The sequence below is a fragment of the Thamnophis sirtalis genome, unplaced genomic scaffold, assembly GCF_051295495.1.
Source record: "Thamnophis sirtalis isolate CommonGarterSnake01/CBP01778 unplaced genomic scaffold, rThaSir2_p1.2 scaffold_5, whole genome shotgun sequence".
Taxonomy (NCBI): Eukaryota; Metazoa; Chordata; class Lepidosauria; order Squamata; family Natricidae; genus Thamnophis; species Thamnophis sirtalis.
Window position 1 is genome coordinate 121,110,584 of NW_028261385.1, and position 18,920 is coordinate 121,129,503.

The window sequence follows — 18,920 nt, forward strand, 5'->3', positions numbered from 1 at the left end:
TATGATGTTCTTTCTCCTTAATATGTGCAACTGGTGTACAAATTTATAAATTTACAGATTCATAAAATTTGGGATTTTTTTAATCAATAGCAACAGCACTTAGACTCATATACTGCTTTAGAATGATTTATAGCACTTCCTAAATGGTTTACAGAGTCAGCATATTGCTCCCAACAATCTGGGTCCTCATTTTACTGATCCTGGAAGGATGGAAGGCTGAGTCAACCTTGAGCTGATCAGGAACAAACTGGTGGTGGGCAGCCTGCAATACTGCATTTTAACCACTGCGCCCCCATGGCTCTTATACCAATGTTTTACTTGAATAACCACACTTTGAAATGTGAGTTAGAAAGCTAACTGCATTCCAATCTCAGAAGAATTAGGTCAGTGTCCTTAAAATATGGATCAAATGAAATTGATTGACATCCTTAGTGATAGAGGAAAAAGCCCCTTATTTTTTGCATACTTCACCAGGAATGGTAATGAAAGAGAACTACTAAACAGGATTATCTGATAAACTACAGCATCAGGCAACATTTTAAAATAAATTAATAAAGGCAGTCTACAGCTGTTCACTTGAAATCCCATTCAGATACATTTGGGTAGGACAAGAAGCCCTAATTCAGTGGAATGGTTCAGATTTCACATAGGGGAGATCACAGGGTTGGTTTATGAATGTGATGTTCTCTTGGAGAGATCTGGAAAGGCTTCTTTATGCAAACACATTGGCTTCTGATTTTTGGTAATTGCTTTAGGTGTTAGGTTAGAAATATATAACCACAGCATTTGTGTCATGTTATTGCATTTGTGTCATCATTTAGCATCAAATTGATCATCATGAGTAAAAATGTAGAAAATGCTTCCAATTTGAAACAAGCTGAGTTTGAAACACCTTGATTCAGAACATTTCTTCTGAGGTTGGAAACAGCTTGTTTCAAACTGGAATGAGATGTTTTAGCTTCAATATATTTTGTGCTTCTCTAAACAGTTGTATTAAGCCAAGGGGTCAATGGAGCAGTGTTCTAGGAGAGAGCTCAAGGATGTTAAGTCTAAATAAGACTAGCCTGGTCCATCTGGGAATGGACACAGATAGCTGTGATGGTGGAAGTCCACCTTCAGCATTGCTTCTTAGCAGGTGTTTGCTGCTCAGGATTCTGGAAATTATAAATACAGTTGAAACTAGCAGCCCCTGAGAGACCAATCTTCCATTAGTTTCTCATTCTAGTTGCTGTTTAAAGTGTTGGCTATCTCCACATTTTATAAAAGTGAATCCTTCAGTTGAATTATGTGATACAAGGTGGCGCAAGGTGGCGCAGTGGTTAAATGCAGCACTGCAGGCTACTGCTAGATCAGCAGTTCAGCGGTTCAAATCCCACCGGCTCAGGGTTGACTCAGCCTTCCATCCTTCCGAGGTGGGTAAAATGAGGACCCAGATTGTTGGGGGCAATATGCTGACTCTCTGTAAACCGCTTAGAGAGGGCTGAAAGCCCTATGAAGCGGTATATAAGTCTACTGCTATTGCTATTGCTACATGCTTAATCTATCTTCCATGTATTATTGTTGGGTATTTGTGTCAGAGGCATTATGTCTGCATAAGCCATTAGCTCTTTTAGAAGCTCTTGGAGATCAAGCTACTTGTTCACCATTCCTTTTCTCCTCAGTTCCCACCACACCTGAGACCAGACCAAAATAGCTTGTTCTTTCATCTGTTTTGTCCATGTTTAGTTCTTCTCTTTATCCATGTTATTGCCTGCTCACCTTTCAGAAATCCTTTGAGATTTAGAGGAATATGACACAGATTTTAAAAATTTCAGGTCACCTTTCTGCAAATGGAGACACAGCACTCATTGGGTGAAATGCATGGTGTGAGATAAGCATTTATTTCAAATCTGCTCTCATTTTGTCTACACTCTAAACCAAACAACTCTAATCTTTTCAATCTCTTTTCACAGAAGTTTCTCCATCTTTCTTATCATTTTCATCATCCGTCTCTGGATCATCCTATTTTTTCTCCTGTATGTCTTTTTTAAGATGTGGTGACCAGCCTTGCCTGCAGTATTCAAGACGAGGGAACCCTCTGTGATTTGTGTGATGGCACTGGGACCCTTTTCAGTATTGTTTTGCATCTCAGTTACTATGCATGCACACCTTTTGCTTGTATAACTGTCCATGATTATTTGCAGAATTGAGAAATATTTTTTTAAAAGTGGCTTGAGTTCTGGAGAAGATATTCATAATTCCAAGCAAAATATATTTACTTCAAAGCTGTCATCCTGCTATGTAACTATTAAATCTAGAAAACAATAATATAGTAAAACCTTAATTTAACTGTAGGGAGGAGGGAATATTCATTATTCCCAATTGTTCTGTAAATTAGAGTTTGTTATTTGCAATGATATTATTATGCAACTGACACAACTTACTTCATTTGTGCATTGTTACACCACACCTATCATTTCTATTGTGCAAGTGATATAACTTATATAATTGATGTAATTATTTCATCCAGGTCTGCTAAGTCAAGATTTCCCTCTATAATATAGTTGTTCATTTGTACGTTTAAATATAGAACTCTATATGGGGGTGGTTGAGGGGACTAAAGACACGGGAGAGGGTCGGGGTATTGCGGTCGTGACAGGGAGGGGCAGATACGGCGGGGACTCTAGGGCAGGCCATTACCGGGGAAGGAGGGTTCGCTACATCACAGAGATCCCTCCTTCCGGCCCTAGGAGCCCCACTCCAAGACCAGATGGTGTAAGTAATCAGGACCCTGGTCTCAGGCTGCTGTCGCTAAATGCCAGGTCTGTTGTACATAAAGCACCTCTCGTCCGGGACTTAATTTTAGACGAGAGGGCAGACCTGGCATGTATTACTGAAACCTGGCTGGGCCCAGAGGGAGGAGTCCCCCTAGTAGAACTGTGCCCAGAAGGATTTCAGGTGCTGCATCAGCCGAGAGCCCAGGGAAGGGGTGGGGGTGTGGCCGTTGTTATCCGGGAGTCGTTAGTTCCTCGTAGGGTCCCTGCTCCGGAGATTGTCGGGTGTGAGTCTTTGCTGTTAAAGTTGGACCTCAAGGGTCAAGTGGGTTTGCTGCTAACGTACCTGCCTCCCAACAGCGTTGCAGCAGCCCTCCCCTCGCTCCTCGAGTCAGTAGCCGAGCTGGCAATTGAGTTCCCTAGGTTGATGGTCCTGGGGGACTTTAATTTGCCGTCGCTCGGTGAAAACTCTGATGGGGCGCAGGAGTTCATGGCTTCCATGACAGCCATGGGCTTGACTCAAGTAATCCGAGGCCCAACCCATTCGGCGGGACACATGCTTGACCTTGTATTTCTCTCGGAGCAGTGGATGTGTGATCTTGGTCTGAGGGGGAGTGACATCATACCCCTGTCGTGGTCAGACCATTGCCTACTGAGGCTCGACTTCCGGAGGCCAAACCCCCACTGTAGGGAGGAGGAACCGACCAGGTGGTTCCGCCCCAGGCGTCTTATGGAGCCAGTAAGGTTCCAGACAGAGCTTGGGGTTATTCCTGATACTTTCACCCACAGTCCGGCAGAGACTCTGGCTGCTGCGTGGCACTCGGCAGCGTCAGAGGCCCTCGACCGGATTGCGCCACTGCGGCCCCTCCGAGGCGGCGGATCCCGGAGACCACCTTGGTTCACCGAGGAGCTCCGGGAGATGAAGCGCCGGAGGAGATGCCTAGAGCACCGTTGGAGGTCCGATAAGTCCGCATCGAACCGAGCAATGGTAACCACCTGCACCAGGGAATATACTAGGGCACTTAGGGCAGCTAAAAGATCACATATAGCCTCCCTGGTCGCATCCGCTGAGTCCCGCCCAGCCGCCCTGTTTAGGATAACCCGCTCCCTATTGAACAAAAGGGAGGCGGGGGAACCCTTGCAGGGCAGAGCTGAAGAATATGCCCAATTCTTAGCGGACAAAATTGCTCGGTTTCGGACGGACTTGGACTCCACACCTGCAGTTCCAGCCGAGACTCAGGGGGACCAAGTACAACAGCTCTGGGTTGAGTTTCAGGAGGTTACCCCCGGGGATGTGGACAAGGCCATGAGAGCTGTGAGTTCCTCCACCTGTGCTCTGGATCCGTGTCCCTCATGGCTGGTTTCTAACTGCAGTGAGGTGACACGAGGCTGGATCCAGGCGGTTGTAACCGCCTCTCTTCGGGAGGGGAACTTCCCCGCCGCACTGAAGGCGGCGGTGGTGAGACCCCTCCTGAAGAAGCCATCCCTAGATCCAGCTGTCCTTAACAACTACCGCCCGGTCTCCAACCTCCCCTTCCTGGGGAAGGTTGTTGAGAAGGTGGTGGCCTTCCAGCTCCAACGGTCCTTGGAGGAAGCAGACTACCTAGACCCCTTCCAGTCAGGCTTCAGACCCGGTTACAGCACTGAAACCGCCTTGGTCGCATTGATGGATGATCTCTGGAGAGCCAGAGATGAAGGACATCCCTCCATCCTGGTCCTCCTTGACCTCTCAGCGGCTTTCGATACCATCGACCATGGTATCCTTCTGCGAAGACTGCGGGAGGTGGGAGTGGGAGGCACCGTGCTACGGTGGTTCTCCTCCTACCTCTCGGACAGGTCGCAGTCGGTGTTAGTGGGAGGGCAGAGATCGTCCCCAAGGCCCCTGAAATATGGGGTGCCGCAGGGTTCGGTCTTATCCCCCCTACTATTTAACATTTACATGAAACCGCTGGGAGAGATCATCCGTAGGCACGGGATTAGATACCATCAATACGCGGACGATACGCAATTGTATCTGTCCGCCCCGTGCCAAATCAATGAAGCGGTTGACGTAATGGACCGGGGGCTTGAAGCCGTCATGGACTGGATGAGGATTAACAAGCTTGTGCTCAACCCAGAAAAGACCGAGTGGCTGTTGTGTTTTCCTCCCAAAAATTCGGCCACTAATCCAACACTCAGGCTGGGGGGTCAAATTTTATACCCCTCAGAGAGGGTTCGCAACTTGGGAGTCCTCCTGGATCCACAGCTGTCATTCGACCATCATATAGCGGCTGTGACCAGGGGGGCATTCGCCCAGGTACGCCTGGTGCGCCAGTTGCGACCCTACCTGAACCGGGAGGCCCTCACAACAGTCACTCGGGCCCTCGTGATTTCTAGGCTGGAATACTGCAATGTGCTCTACATGGGGCTGCCCTTGAAGAGCATCCGGCGACTTCAGCTAGTGCAGAACGCAGCCGCGCGAGTGATCGCGGGTGCACCCCGATTCACCCGCATTACACCTATCCTCCGCGAGCTGCGCTGGCTACCTGTCGATCTCCGGATGCGCTTCAAGGTGCTATTGATCACCCATAAAGCCCTACATGGCAGTGGATCTGGATACTTGAGAGACCGCCTTCTGCCAATTACCTCCCTACGACCTATAAGATCTCATAGGTTAGGCCTCCTCCGCACTCCATCGGCCAGCCAGTGTCGGCTGGCAACCACAAGGAGGAGGGCCTTCTCAGCAGCGGCCCCGACCCTTTGGAACGAGCTCCCCGTAGAGATTCGTACCCTCTCCACCGTCCAGGCCTTCCGCACAGCCTTGAAGAACTGGCTCGCCCGTCAGGCCTGGGGATAAGGACCATTACCCCGCCCGAATGTTGTATGCATGTTGCGTATTATTTTTATTATGTGTTGTCGTCTTAGTGTTGTATTCCCCCCTCCCTGGTTTTCTGTGAGCCGCCCTGAGTCCCCTCAGGGAAAAGGGCGGCCTACAAATAAAATCAATTCAATTCAATTCAATTCAATTCTAAAACTAAATGCTTTCGGCTTTAGTGGAACAAATTTTCAAGAGTTCTGTTCCTCGCTTCATGTTCCAAGTTCTCAATAAATAGTCCTCTACTTATGCCCATTATTAGGACCAGAATTTTAATTGTCAAGTAAGGATGTTGTTAAGCGAATCACACTCAATTTTACAACCTTTTTTGCCACAGTTGTTAAGCAAATCACTTCAGCTGTTAAATGAATCCTGCAGTTGTTATTCAAGCCAGTGAATCTGGCTTCCCCCATTGACTTTGCTTGTTGGAAGCAGGTTGGTAAGGTCATAAGTGGAAATCACATGACCTCAGAGTACTGCAGCCATCATATACAAATACATCTCAGTTGCCAAGCACCCAAATTTTGAACAAATGGAGATGTTGCACTAGTCATAGGATAATGGTCATGAGGACCAGTCATAAGCCACTTTTTCCAGTGCTATTGTAACTTAATAGGCATTAAACTAATGTTATAAGTCAAAGACTATCCGTATTGTTCACTCAGTGCCTTTGTCAAGTTTTAAATGAAACTTAGCTGAGCTTGCAATTCTGTACAGACTTTTTTTAATAAGTAATCTGTTACTAACAAGACCATTTTACCCCAATACTAATAATTGTGCATGCTATGACATTATAACTATTTTTGGGGGGGTCACAAACCTTCATTGCTGCAAAAACATTTCTTGGTCTTTTACAATACAGATGAGAAAATAGTATCAGTATTGTAAAGACATTTTAAATTAGTATTTCTGTTGTCTCTGTGGTAAATGCTTTAACTTAAACTTCCATAGTTTTGGCCTCTGTATTGGCTCCTGTGTGACATGCAAATTTGCCATTAAGTCACATTAATTTTTATCTCCTGAACCAAACTTTTTAAACCAGCTTCTGCAAGTCACATTAAGTTAAAAAATGTAAAAACAGGCATTATCTAGAAGGGATGTCAGTTGTACCTTTAGGTGCATGTATTGAGCTTTCACCCTCTTTAGGTTTTCCTTCATTACAGCTTCTTCTGAAAACAAATATACTAAATGTACGTAAGTGGTTCATTATGATTCCAGAGGTCTCTACTAAAGGCTTTTCCACAAGAGAGAGAAAAATCTGTTTGACTTGTCTACCCCATCCAATAGCATTCTTTTTGCCATATTCAGCTCCCTGGGAGTCCCAGTTCATGTACCAGAAATCTGGGACTTTGTAGTTAGTCCTTGATTTACGATCACAGTTGGGACCGGAATATTTTGTTGTAAGTTGTCGTGTTTATAGGTTGAGGCACCCACATGACCAGACCCAAATTTTTTACCATTATTACAGTGGTTGTTAAGTGAATCACAGTCATAAGTCTGAATTATGTGGTTCTTAAGTGAGTCATATAATCATTAAGCAAATCCATTTTCCCAAATCAATATTTTTTCTCAGAAACTAACAAACAGAAACAGACAAAAAGGCATTGTAAATTATAGGCATGCGATCATGGGAAGCTACAACCAGTAGTAAATGTGAGCCAATTGCCAAGTGCTCAAAATATGTTACTGTGACCGTGGTGCTCTGTGTGTGTGTGTGTGTGTGTGTGTGTGTGTGTGTGTGTGTGTGATGTTTTACAGTGGTCAGAAGTGATTTATGGGCTGTGAAGCACTCTTTCTGAGGCCTTTGTAACTTTCGTTGAACAACTGGTTATAAAGTTAGGACTACTAGTAACATTAAAAAAGGTAAAGGTTTCCCCCATCCAGTCATGTCCAATTTTAGAGGGTGGTGCTCATCTCCATTTTCTAGCCGAGGGAGCCAGTGTTGTCTGAAGATGCTTCCGTGTGAATGCTTCCATTTCATGTGAAATTCTACTCTAATTGCCCTGTGAATTACTTTCCAAGTAAAGATCTGGAAAAATAATATATTTTAATACTGCTTTTGCTATTTTGTGCATATATTAGTTCAATTAACTATTCACATAAGCTTAGCATAACTATAATTTAATGAAAATCATGATCACATTTTGCACAAATTTCTGGACAAGAGTATTTCTTCTTACGTAACTGAAACATAATCTTGGCTGAAGGAAACATTTCCTATGTAGAAACAACCCAGAATAAATAAGTTACTTAAACATTAAGGAGTTGGGTAATTACTTAAATATATTTTGAACACTTTTTAAGAAACTAGGTTTCAGATATGATAATACTAAATAGAGTGTGTTCCTAGGTTGTATTTGAAATGAACTAACTTAAATGTAGGTGAAATATGGAAATATGTGTCACGTATTTAAAACTTCTGAGAAGTTTTAAAGAAACTTAGGAGAAGTTTATTTTCTTAAAAATAAAGATGCGCTTGTGCAAAAAATAGGGAGAAGGTTCCTGTAACTGTGAGCAGCTTACTCTTTACTCACTTTCATTAGATAGGGGATAATCTCTGTTTCTAAGGCCGTAGGGGGTCAGATAGTTTGCTATCAAAACATGCTGTGTTTGTTAAATGTCCACACACAAAAATAACTTTTAGAACAAAAGAAAACTCTGTAACCTCCCATGTATAATGCATTGTCCTTGTTCTTATCTTTTCTCATCATTAATTTCACCCTGCTTTGAATTTCCTCTGTTTGAGGACAGCTTAACAAGCTTGTTAGCAAAATTAAATGATTGACAGACATTCTTGGGTACTCTCTTCCAAATGAAGTGCCATTCATTTTCTACCTTTGCCTTTTGTCATGCACGTCTCCATTGTTTATTTTGTCATCACTCTGAGCTTTGATTTTGTTTATGTTTTTTGCATTTGATGATCACTGAAGTGAGAACACCTCTAAGGTGCATTCACTTTACTACCTGGTTATTTTCGTCTCAGTTATTTTCTTCCCTTCAAATAAATCCATATGTTCTGTCTGTAATAAACAATGACAAAACAACTCTGCTGTACAGTAGTTTATGAATGCAGTTAGATTTTATATTTTCTTTAATTTGCCTTTCCTCTTTTTGCAGAAATCTAATTATATAATTAGCAAACTTGACTACTCAGATAATTACTTACTATAGATTTGTTGCAATGGATGGTTCTTCCTGGTTATAAAAGAAATCACAAGCCACAGGGTGGTAGTAAATGCATTAACATCCTTGTTTATATCCCACTTATCTAACTCAAAATCCAAACCATTCAGAGTGCTTTAGAGATTGAATTAAGAGAACAACAACAATAAAATTAAGCATTTCCTTGCTAGGAAAAATAAACACAAATCCAAAATCATACAATTAAAAGGTAATCTGTTAGAAAACTATCCAAACTGCAGGCCAAGATATCCATGAATGCATTTAGCAGCATATGGATCTCTTGAAAATGGAATTCCATAAAGTCAAAATATATCATTAAAGGATATATAGACTCACAAATTGTTCAAAATGCTCTCAAAATAAAATTTCAAATGATCTTTTATAGAGATATTACTCAAATCTCTTCTAAAACAGTGCAGCTACTGTAAGAATTTTCTACAAAGTTCTCAGTTCTTTGGATCAGATTTGCATGAGTGGAGGGACGAAATAATCCATCAAAATGACCTTTTTTGTTTAAAGAAGCTTAGGCTGCTTCAAAAGCTTTTCTATAAACACAGTAGCAGCGGTTTTAAATCCAAATTCTGAAATGCTGTCTATCTGGAGTTTCTGGCAGGGACACCATGTGCTTTCAGGGCCTTCCTTGGCACCTGCCAGGCTGCTTCTTCAACCTGGCTTTTTAATTCTGTCTGTTTACCTACCTACCTACCTACCTACCTACCTACCTACCTACCTATCTGCTCGATGCTTGAAAGGAAAGTATCACCCTCCAGCATTGTCTTTAATTCCAAAGAATGCTTTTGGATACTTTCTGGAATATCATCAGAAATAAGCATGGAGAATAGCTGCAGGCCAGTGTTTTGCCTGGAATGTACTAACTTGTTCAGGAAGAAAAAAAATGTAATTTCTACAGATTTAATAGCTTCCTCTTTCTGTTCAGATACCTACTTGGGAGCATTTATCAATATTCTAAGGGAGACTTTTGTAACTTGATTCAAAATCAAAACATAAAAAAACCCAATTTTTATTTTATTTTAATCAAGAACTTTGATGCAGGAAATATGACAATTCATGAAGTGATTATGTACATCCTCTCTATGGGTTATAACAGAATGAGTTGTGAACAATTAATGTAAGACACTATAAGTACATGATTTTAGGAAATATCAATTCATAAAGTTGGATTATTCGTTGTTGTTTGCTTAAGACAACTTGTGATTCCAGTAAACAGTATTTGCTGTATCTCCAATCTCTAAAAAAAATTGTAGACTGTATATATAAATTGTATATTCCTTGTCAAATTGCTAGAATAGCTAATTTGCTAAATTTGAAAAATCATCCCAGTGTTGCTTTTCCTTTTACAGGCTTTGTATGCTGGACAAAAAAAGGGAGGCTTTATGTTGGTATAGTCAGCATTATCAGTTGATATTATCTTGATTGTTACTATACAAATAAAATGAAGAGTTAGAAAACTATTATATTTTACTGCATTAAATCTCAGCCTTCAAAAATAAGCAGTGCTACTTAATATATATAAAGCCTCTATGAATCCATTTTACTCCCAATAAAGTTTTTTTTAAATGGTGACCACAGATTTCTTGACCTACGGCATTATTTGTACTTAACTACACAAACATGTCACTCATCAGTTTATTTGGGGCAGGGAAACTAATAGCATAATAAACAGGTCTTTTGTCTCTATGTGTGTCTTTTTAAAAATTAAACTACATCGGCTGCAATTTAGTACATACAAATTACTTTCAGGAGTGGCACTAAAAATACCGAGATAGCAAATAAATTTGTTTCCCTTCTTTCAATTAGATCCAATCCCTTTTATGAACCCAAAGCAAGTTTGGCTTTAAATGATCAAGTTACTTCGGTGCAAGAAACAGAAAGGAAGATGAAAAGAAAAGCTCCGGAACCACCAATTCTGTCACCCAAGGTAGAAAGAGAAGCAAGTGAGAACATGTCAGCTATTCATGCAGTGAAAGAGCTTTCCTCTTCTCCTAAGGTGTGTACTACCTTGTCAGAAGTCTTTGCTAAAAGTTGAAATCTGTCTTCTTCTGTTGCACATATTGGCAACCTTCTTGGTTAATGCATATGCTTTTGGCTATACATCCTCCACTTAGCTTCACTTATTTCATTCACAATGGGAAGAACCAAGATTTTGAAATCTTATGCAGTGACACAACCAAAGGCATTTCTAGACAGCAGGGCTGGTCTCCAAACCATTGCAAAGATTTTTTCCTCGAGCAGGCTGCAAACTAGAGTTATACAGTCAGACTTTTTTTGTGCTCAGAACAGTACTTCCCCTCTATTTTATTTATTTATTTATGTTTGCCATCAGGTCTAGGCACAACATTCAAAACGTACTGGAACTTGTACTTTATTCAGTTACAAATCTTGAAAACAACATTAAACTCTTTGAAATAAATGGCAATATCTCAAAGAAATGCAGTGAAATGCAGATTATACAGCCTAGAATTTGAAGCATGATGACTATAATTTTATGTATGCTAATCAAGGATTAAATCCCACTGAGCAAAGTATTTTACTTCGAAGTAAAATTATTCTGGATTGTTCTTGTAACGATTTTTTAAAAATTATTTGATTTTTCACAAATGAGTAGACTTTCAGAGCAAGGGTAAATAAACAGTGTTCCCAGGTGTAAGAAATTACTATCATCTAAACCATATCATATTGGGGAAGTAAATTTAGTTTTAAAATGCAATTTTAAGAAATGTTGATGCATTTTTGTTAGAAAACTTGTTAAGAAACAGCAACAAAATTAGAGGTAACATGCAACTTTTAGTTGCAGAATCTAAATTGTTACATAACTTGGAATTTTCCTAATGCCTAGAGAGAATAACATTGGATCTGATGTGGACTTTGTCCTGAAAATGTAAAGGCTCCAATCTATGGAAAACTTTAGAATTAGCATAGGAATTATCTGAGCAGAAAGGAAGGAGACAACTTTGACAGCCCTCTCCAACTCTTTGGGGAGATTTACGAAGCATAGGCTTCCAGATGGAAAGTTTCCCTAAGAGAATTCTGCTTCAATGATGGGAATGCCAAGAGAATCAAAGTCTGGATCCAACCCATTTAGTAATTCTGTTTTTAACATTTTCTTTATATTTTCTTACCTTAGATAAGCTTGCTCTTTCCCCAGATAGAGCAATTGGAAACTTCCAATAGTTTCCTTTCATTCTAATTCAGCCTGTCTGCAGTATGATGACTTATTCTTTTTGAACAAAATGGTGTGCTTCTGTTTCTTCTATTCTGTGAATTTGCTGGACCTTAAGTGTATTAATTAATGCTTAAAAGTTTTTTTCAAGTACATCTAGCGTGGAAGCACAAGAGCAATATCTTCTATTGAACAATTGAATTCAGTTGAACAATTGCTTCTTCCCTTTCATTTATTCATCCAAAGACTGCTGTATGTGAGGGAGAAAAAAGGTGTTATTAATATAGAACCCCTTACTTTTAAACAATAGTAGACAAGTTTTGCATGTCATTGTGATTCCTAGTTCACATTGAGCAAACCTAGGGTAGATAAATGTTTGGAAATTAGTCATGTTGCTAATTACTTCATTGTTCTTCAAATAACAACAACAAGCTTAATAGTTCTATCTTCAATTTATAACTTATCAGCCTGAAGTACAAATTGCATGCAATAATATTGCAAGAAATGAATAAATAGCGCACAAGAATACCATTTTTTTCTTTAACCTAAGCTTTTCTTGGTAATCTATTGTTTGAAACTTACTTGCATGATTGTGCTTTTCATTTTAAGGCAGAAAAAGTGGGGGGGGGGACATCTTTCGCCATGGCTTCCAGACCCTTTTAAAAAACCTGTAGCTGTTTTTAAGAGCGGTGTATTTTAGATATCATCATTTCAGTTAAGAGCTGAATGGGAGTCCTTGTCAAATCTATCAAACTGCTACTTAATTAGGCAGAAGAGTTGCTGATGAATCCCTGTCCCTCAAGGGCCTCAATTCTCTCAAACAAGATAGAAAGAGTTTGATACCAGAAGCTTCCCTGGGGAGTGTTTTTTTATTAGCAGGACAAAATACAGAGAAAGGAGGCCTGGCAACCTGAGTGTAGAATTGCACTTTTAAAACGTGCTGTATTTGAGCACATAAGCTTAGGTTTCTTTGCAGTAGAGTTTCTGTGATAAGACAGAAGCATCTTTCTTGGTTTTTGATCTAGATTAACAAACAGACCAATTTGGTCGAAAGTTCAGATAAGATGCTGACACTTAAATTCAGGATAGGAAAAAAAACGACTTGTGAAGATGTATGACAAGTTGTATATGGTGTGGGTATCTTTTAATCTTCTTATTTAGTTGATTCAGGGTTCATAGCTACTATCCTTTACTCCAAATCTAGTTTGGCTTAAATTTTCCAATGGAAAAGGAAGAAGGTTACCTGATCAAATCCTAAATGGGTTTTCTATGAATAAATGGAGCTAAGCAATTGTTAATACCCAATTCTCAGCCTTTTGGCAAGATCAAGCATAGTATCAACACACCACTTTATTCCATCTTTCCCATTTCATTCAGAAAACATCTCGGTTTATTATGCATGATTATTGTCCTGTTTAAAAAGGTGGGTGGGAAAGAGACAATTTGTGAGTATTATCTGGGGTATGGAAAACCTATTTAATTATTTAGTATATTTTATTTCTGATGTTGATGCTTTCTATTTACATATAGTTTCTTGCATATAATTACATATAATTTCTTATTCTTCCCTCAGTAAGGCAGTTCTGAATAGTCTTCCCTATTACTCTTACTCTCTATGTGCAACTCTTATATTCTTGTATAGCTAAGGTTGTCCAGATGTTCAGATTAGTAAAGAGGGACATCTTTGACCGGGGGGGGGGGGGGTTGATTAAAAATTTTATATGGAGCTACAAAAATTTTCATACAACGCAAAAATAGTATTGTAATTTTTTTTTCAACATAACTACAATTTACAAATATAAATTGTAACTGTTGCCAAACATCAAAATTTTGATCACGTGACCATGATTAAAACGGTCGCTAAGTGTGAAAATGGTCGTTTAGTGTGAAAAATGGTCATCAGTCATTTTTTTCAATGCCATTGTAACTTTGGTCACTATACCACCTTTCTTGCCACAGTTCTTAAGTGAATAACTGCAGCTGATAAGTTAGTAACATAAGTGAATCTGGTTTCCCCATTTGACTTTTCAAAAGGTCACAAAAGGCAATTACATGACCCCAGGACACTGAAACCATCATAAATACGAATCTGTTGCCAAACATCAAAATTTTGATCGCGTGACCATGAGGATGCTGCAACGGTCGCTAAGTGTGAAAATGGTCGCTAAGGGTGAAAAATGGTCATCAGTCACTTTTTTCAGTGCCATTGTAACTTTACTTACTATACTACCTTTCTTGCCACAGTTCTTAAGTGAATAACTGCAGCTGGTATTTTGTATTTTGGATAGAATCTTTTTTTAAATAGTCTAAGACAATTTTAAAAACGAATCCACACAGAATAAATTGAACTAAAACTATTTTTAAAAATTCTATGCACAATATATTTCAAAGTATTGTGCATAGAATTTTTAAAAATGGTTTCACTTCAATTTATTTTGGATAGAATCTTTTTTTAAATAGTCTAAGACAATTTAAAAAAAGAATCCACACAGAATAAAACTATTTTAAAAAATCTTATGCACAATAAATAAAATATTATTTTAAAATATATTAAAAAATAAAAGAAAAAAACCCAGCTCACTTACCAGCAGGCAGGCACTCCAAGTCAATCCAGAATGATGTAGATGTTAATACAAAGAACTGAGCAAATTAAAATGATGAAATAGTCCCAGGGAAATATTTTTCAAAGAAAAATGAGAAGCCACCATTTTTCCCACACGAGCCAACCTCCACCCTCCGTGCCCCTCCCATCCGGGAAATCCAGGAAGGAACAGTTGCTACTTTTCTAGCCAAAGTATTTCCTGGAGCTCTATGGTACTGGGTCATTTTTTCTTATAAAAGGAGGTAAAAGGGTGTGGGGGGTCCGTTTTCTTGCTTTAACGTTTTAATCTCTTCAATGAAAGTACTGAGACAGAGAGAGAGGTTAGACAGAGTGTCTTTTGTCTTGCCCCGGTTAGGATTTCTTAAGCAAATCCACTAGGCTTTCAACATGAAGCCAGAAAATCGGGACTTTTTTAAAACGACACGGGACAAATTGTTAGAAATCGGGACATCTGGTCACCTTATGTATAGCAGCTATGAAGCTCTACAAAACATAGAAAATATATGTGAATACAGTGTTTGCCATTTCATTTTTTGAGGACTGTTCTCAATCATGTAATCACATCGGCATATAACTACTAGGCTGGAAATATCAATTTTAAAATACAGCAACTGAATTCTTGCTCTAGTCAGCATGTTCCTCCCAGCCTAGGTTTTAGCAATTCTTTTAAAATATAGAATTGTTTGTACAATGCCATTTCCTTTTCCTTTCCCTTTCCAACCATTATCTCTAATTCCTCCATTCTTCCTCCATCTTCCTTCCTCTATGTATTGATTTGAAAAAGCTTTTGTTTTACAAATATTAATGTGGTATATTTCTTGATGTATGATTTTACCATATGCATGATAAAAATGGTCCTGATATCCCTATAAGTCACCTAGAAATATATAGAATAGAAATACATATCAATAGAACATTTGGAGCTCATGGTTGACTCCCATAAATACATATTTTTGTACAAAGTTTATTTTATAATGTATTTTTCTATGTGACCCACTGAGAGATGTTTTTAATTTGTCGTAGATGCATAGGAAAATGTTTCCTCAGTCAAACACTTGGCATCTGAAATAGAAATGGCAAAATAAGTATTCAGAGCTATTTTCTGTAGATTGCCATCTAATATCTACTATTCAGAAATACATACCCAATGAACCTAAGACTTTCCTATTAAAGGGCCTTAATTGAGTAGTCTTTACTTCGTGAATATTGTATAGAATACAGTAAAGCCCTAAAAGCTAGTAACCAGCATTACGTTTTGTGACAATGAATTCCTTAAGCCAATGATGATACAATAAGAATCTGTGACTTTATTCAGGTGCTATAATATTCTCCATTTTTGGAACAACATGGAAAAGTACATCTTTTGCAATTTGACAACAAGGTTTGGCCAAATAATTTTAATTTTCAGCAGATTCCCTTTTTTTGTTACAATCTTTGACATTAGGTTAAGCAGAATATATTATTTATACACTTAACAATCTTTTAATAGGAAAATGTACCAACGGCTTAATACTAGTCTATTGCAAAATTATAAAGAAATTATTACCTAACAGTAATAGTGCCAGATAAATGTTTCTCATTGTTCTCAGAACATTTGATGGGATAGTACATGCAGTTTCTGATACAATTTGCATGCATTGAGCATGGATTTGCTATATACCCTTTTATTACTGACATATCCCACATATTTCCCCCTAATGTGTCGTGTCTTAGATTCAGTTTGATTGTTTTTCTTGGTCATCAATTTAATATTTTATTTATGCTACTATTCTTTAAAGGTAAGTTATTTCTTCAAATATTTTGTGAGAAAGAAATCTAATTGCTAAATGAAGTCCAGTACAGCTTTTCTATGCAATCTTTAAGGTTGCTTTATGTTCTTTATCTTATACGTTCATCAAAGTTTAATTATAACTTTTAGTAAGCAAGTTCAAAAGGAGGAACATCCTACTGATTTGTATGAGAAACAATATATTCTACAGTACATGCAACATATTAAAGCAAATTTGTAAGGTAATACAGCAATTAATATTATTAATAACATTTTCCATTGAGTTTTAAAAACATTCTATGAAAAAAAAATCTTATACAAATTGTCTTAACAATTTAAAACATAATTACTAATGCTGGACTTTTAAAAAGTATTTTTATCAAGGACATTAAATTGTAGTCAGATTATGTGATTTTGATTTAGCATAGTATGATAAGATTTAAATTTCTTGTACAACTGAAACTATGATTCATGTTGATGTGAAATCTAACAATAATTTTAAAAGTTCATACAGTTATCAGTTTATCAACCTGCAAAGTTGGTGTACTTTGATATACAAGAGAGAGATATTTCTTGCACAACTAAAATTAATTCATATTGATGCAAACAATTTATGAAACAAGTTCATAAATTTAATCAGATCATCAAGCTGAAAATATGGTATACTTTGATATATCAGAGATAAATATGTTGTACAACTGAAGCTATAGTTGATATTGATGTAAATATTAACAATACTTTTAGAAGTTTATGTTAATCAGATCGTCAATCTAAAAATATGGTATACTTTAATATATAAGAGAGATACCAATCATCAAAGACTTGCAACTGTCTTATAACCATAACCCCAAGGTGAAAGCATCCCATTTGATTTCAACACATTTAAAAAAAAACAACGTGGGTGGCTGAAAAGTTTTTCTTTTAAAGGAAAAAACAAACATTTCTTAAATTCGGCAAGTGTATGGCCAAATCTCAAACCATCCATCTTTGGTTTTTCCAATTGTAATTTTTTAAATATTTTTTAATTTTATTTCCAAAGTTAAAATACAAATTTCAGTACAAAAGTGGGGAAATAACAAAGCAAAACTAAGAAAAACAAAAAAGTGCATAAAAAGCCATACATATATATTGTCCCCCCAATTAAATACTGATAAATATATTTCAACAATAATAGTTTCACTCCCCCCCCTTGCAAAACAGATCTACACTTTATAAACTTCTGCAGCTTTATTTGCCCAGATAATTTGTCTTAACTTCTCTTTATTGTAAAAAAAAACCAAAAAAAAAAACAGTTAGCAGGTAAACCCAACAACAAAACTAAACTTCAAAGGCCTCTGTTAACAATCTATTTCTATATTTTACACACAGAAAGTTCATAATGGCGTCTAATCTACCATAAATCACTGCAATAATTACCTCTGATCTGTCCAGGATCAGATATCTTCCACTGATTCTTAATAATAAAACTTTTCCTTAAAATTATAACTGGGATCTTTCTAAACAATTGCATCTCATCCCTCAAAAACATAGTAATCTGTTGTGAAGATTGATACAACATTTGTTGATCAGAAGTTTTTCATGCAAGTTGAAACACAATATATCCTAATGGTTATCTTCTGATTGAATATAATAAATCTAATCCACAATCTCCATCAGTTTTCTTTAAGAAAGTCCAGTTCATCACTGATCCATACTGTCATCTCTTACATTCATGCCCCTTTCAGCCTTTTCCAACAAGCCTGCAGTTCTCAAGCAAAGCTCCTCCTCCTTCAATTCTGTCAGCAATAAATCGACTTCAAAACCACCTAATTGCAAATCTAATTTAGCTGCTATTACCTGTACCTGAGTATCATCCTTAGGTTGATTTATGATTCTTGTGAAATCATCAAATCTTTTATCTAAATTTTCATTCAGAGCTTAGAAGTTGAAAAGCATATTTTTCCCAAAGGCTTCAAAAAAGGCTTTGATATTAAGTTTATCTGGCTCCTTTCTTTTGTGTCTCTTTTTGTGAGCATTGTAAAGAGCATACCGTGTTTTCCCCAAAATAAGAGAGGGTCTTATTTTCTTTTGACCCCTGAAATAAGCACTTGGCCTTATTTTCATGGAGGTCTTAGTATTTTTGAGGTGCAGGAGGCAGCGAGTGTGGTCATCTCGTGGCTGCTGCTGTGTTGCAATATTTTCAGGGAGGGCTTATTATCCGGGGAGGTCTTATTTTGGGAAAAACAGGGTATAATATATAGTATTCAAAATTCTTAATTTATTATTGTTTTCATTTTTAATACAATCCACATTTCTTTTATAGCTGGACTTTCACAACAAAACACAAGCAATCCTTCTGAAGGACTGTAGATGTCCCACAACAAAATGTCCACAGGAAAAATTAAGATAATATTTTCCATGATAGAGAGTAAATAGAAAAAGGAGAGAAAATTCCTGTCTCTTTAGGAAGGAAAAAAAAAGACCAGATTATAGAAATTAAAAATAAAACAGCAAAGTTTTTTTAGTGAAATACAAAATCCTTGCAGTAGAAAGCTGATGAAAATGTAAATCAAATCAGATCACTTCCACTAAGGCACGCC

At 37.9% G+C, this 18,920-nt stretch overlaps 1 protein-coding gene across 4 annotated transcripts in view; it reads left to right on the forward strand.

Annotated features, from left to right (window-relative positions):
- Positions 1–18,920, forward strand: part of EHBP1 (EH domain binding protein 1) — a 255,492-nt gene that overhangs the window by 105,050 nt on the left and 131,522 nt on the right. For all 4 annotated transcript variants that reach the window (XM_087716798.1, XM_014064362.2, XM_087716799.1 and 1 more), the window contains one exon: positions 10,609–10,798. In XM_087716798.1, coding sequence (XP_087572924.1) covers positions 10,609–10,798 — 190 coding nt within the window. The remainder of the gene's footprint in view (positions 1–10,608; positions 10,799–18,920) is intronic.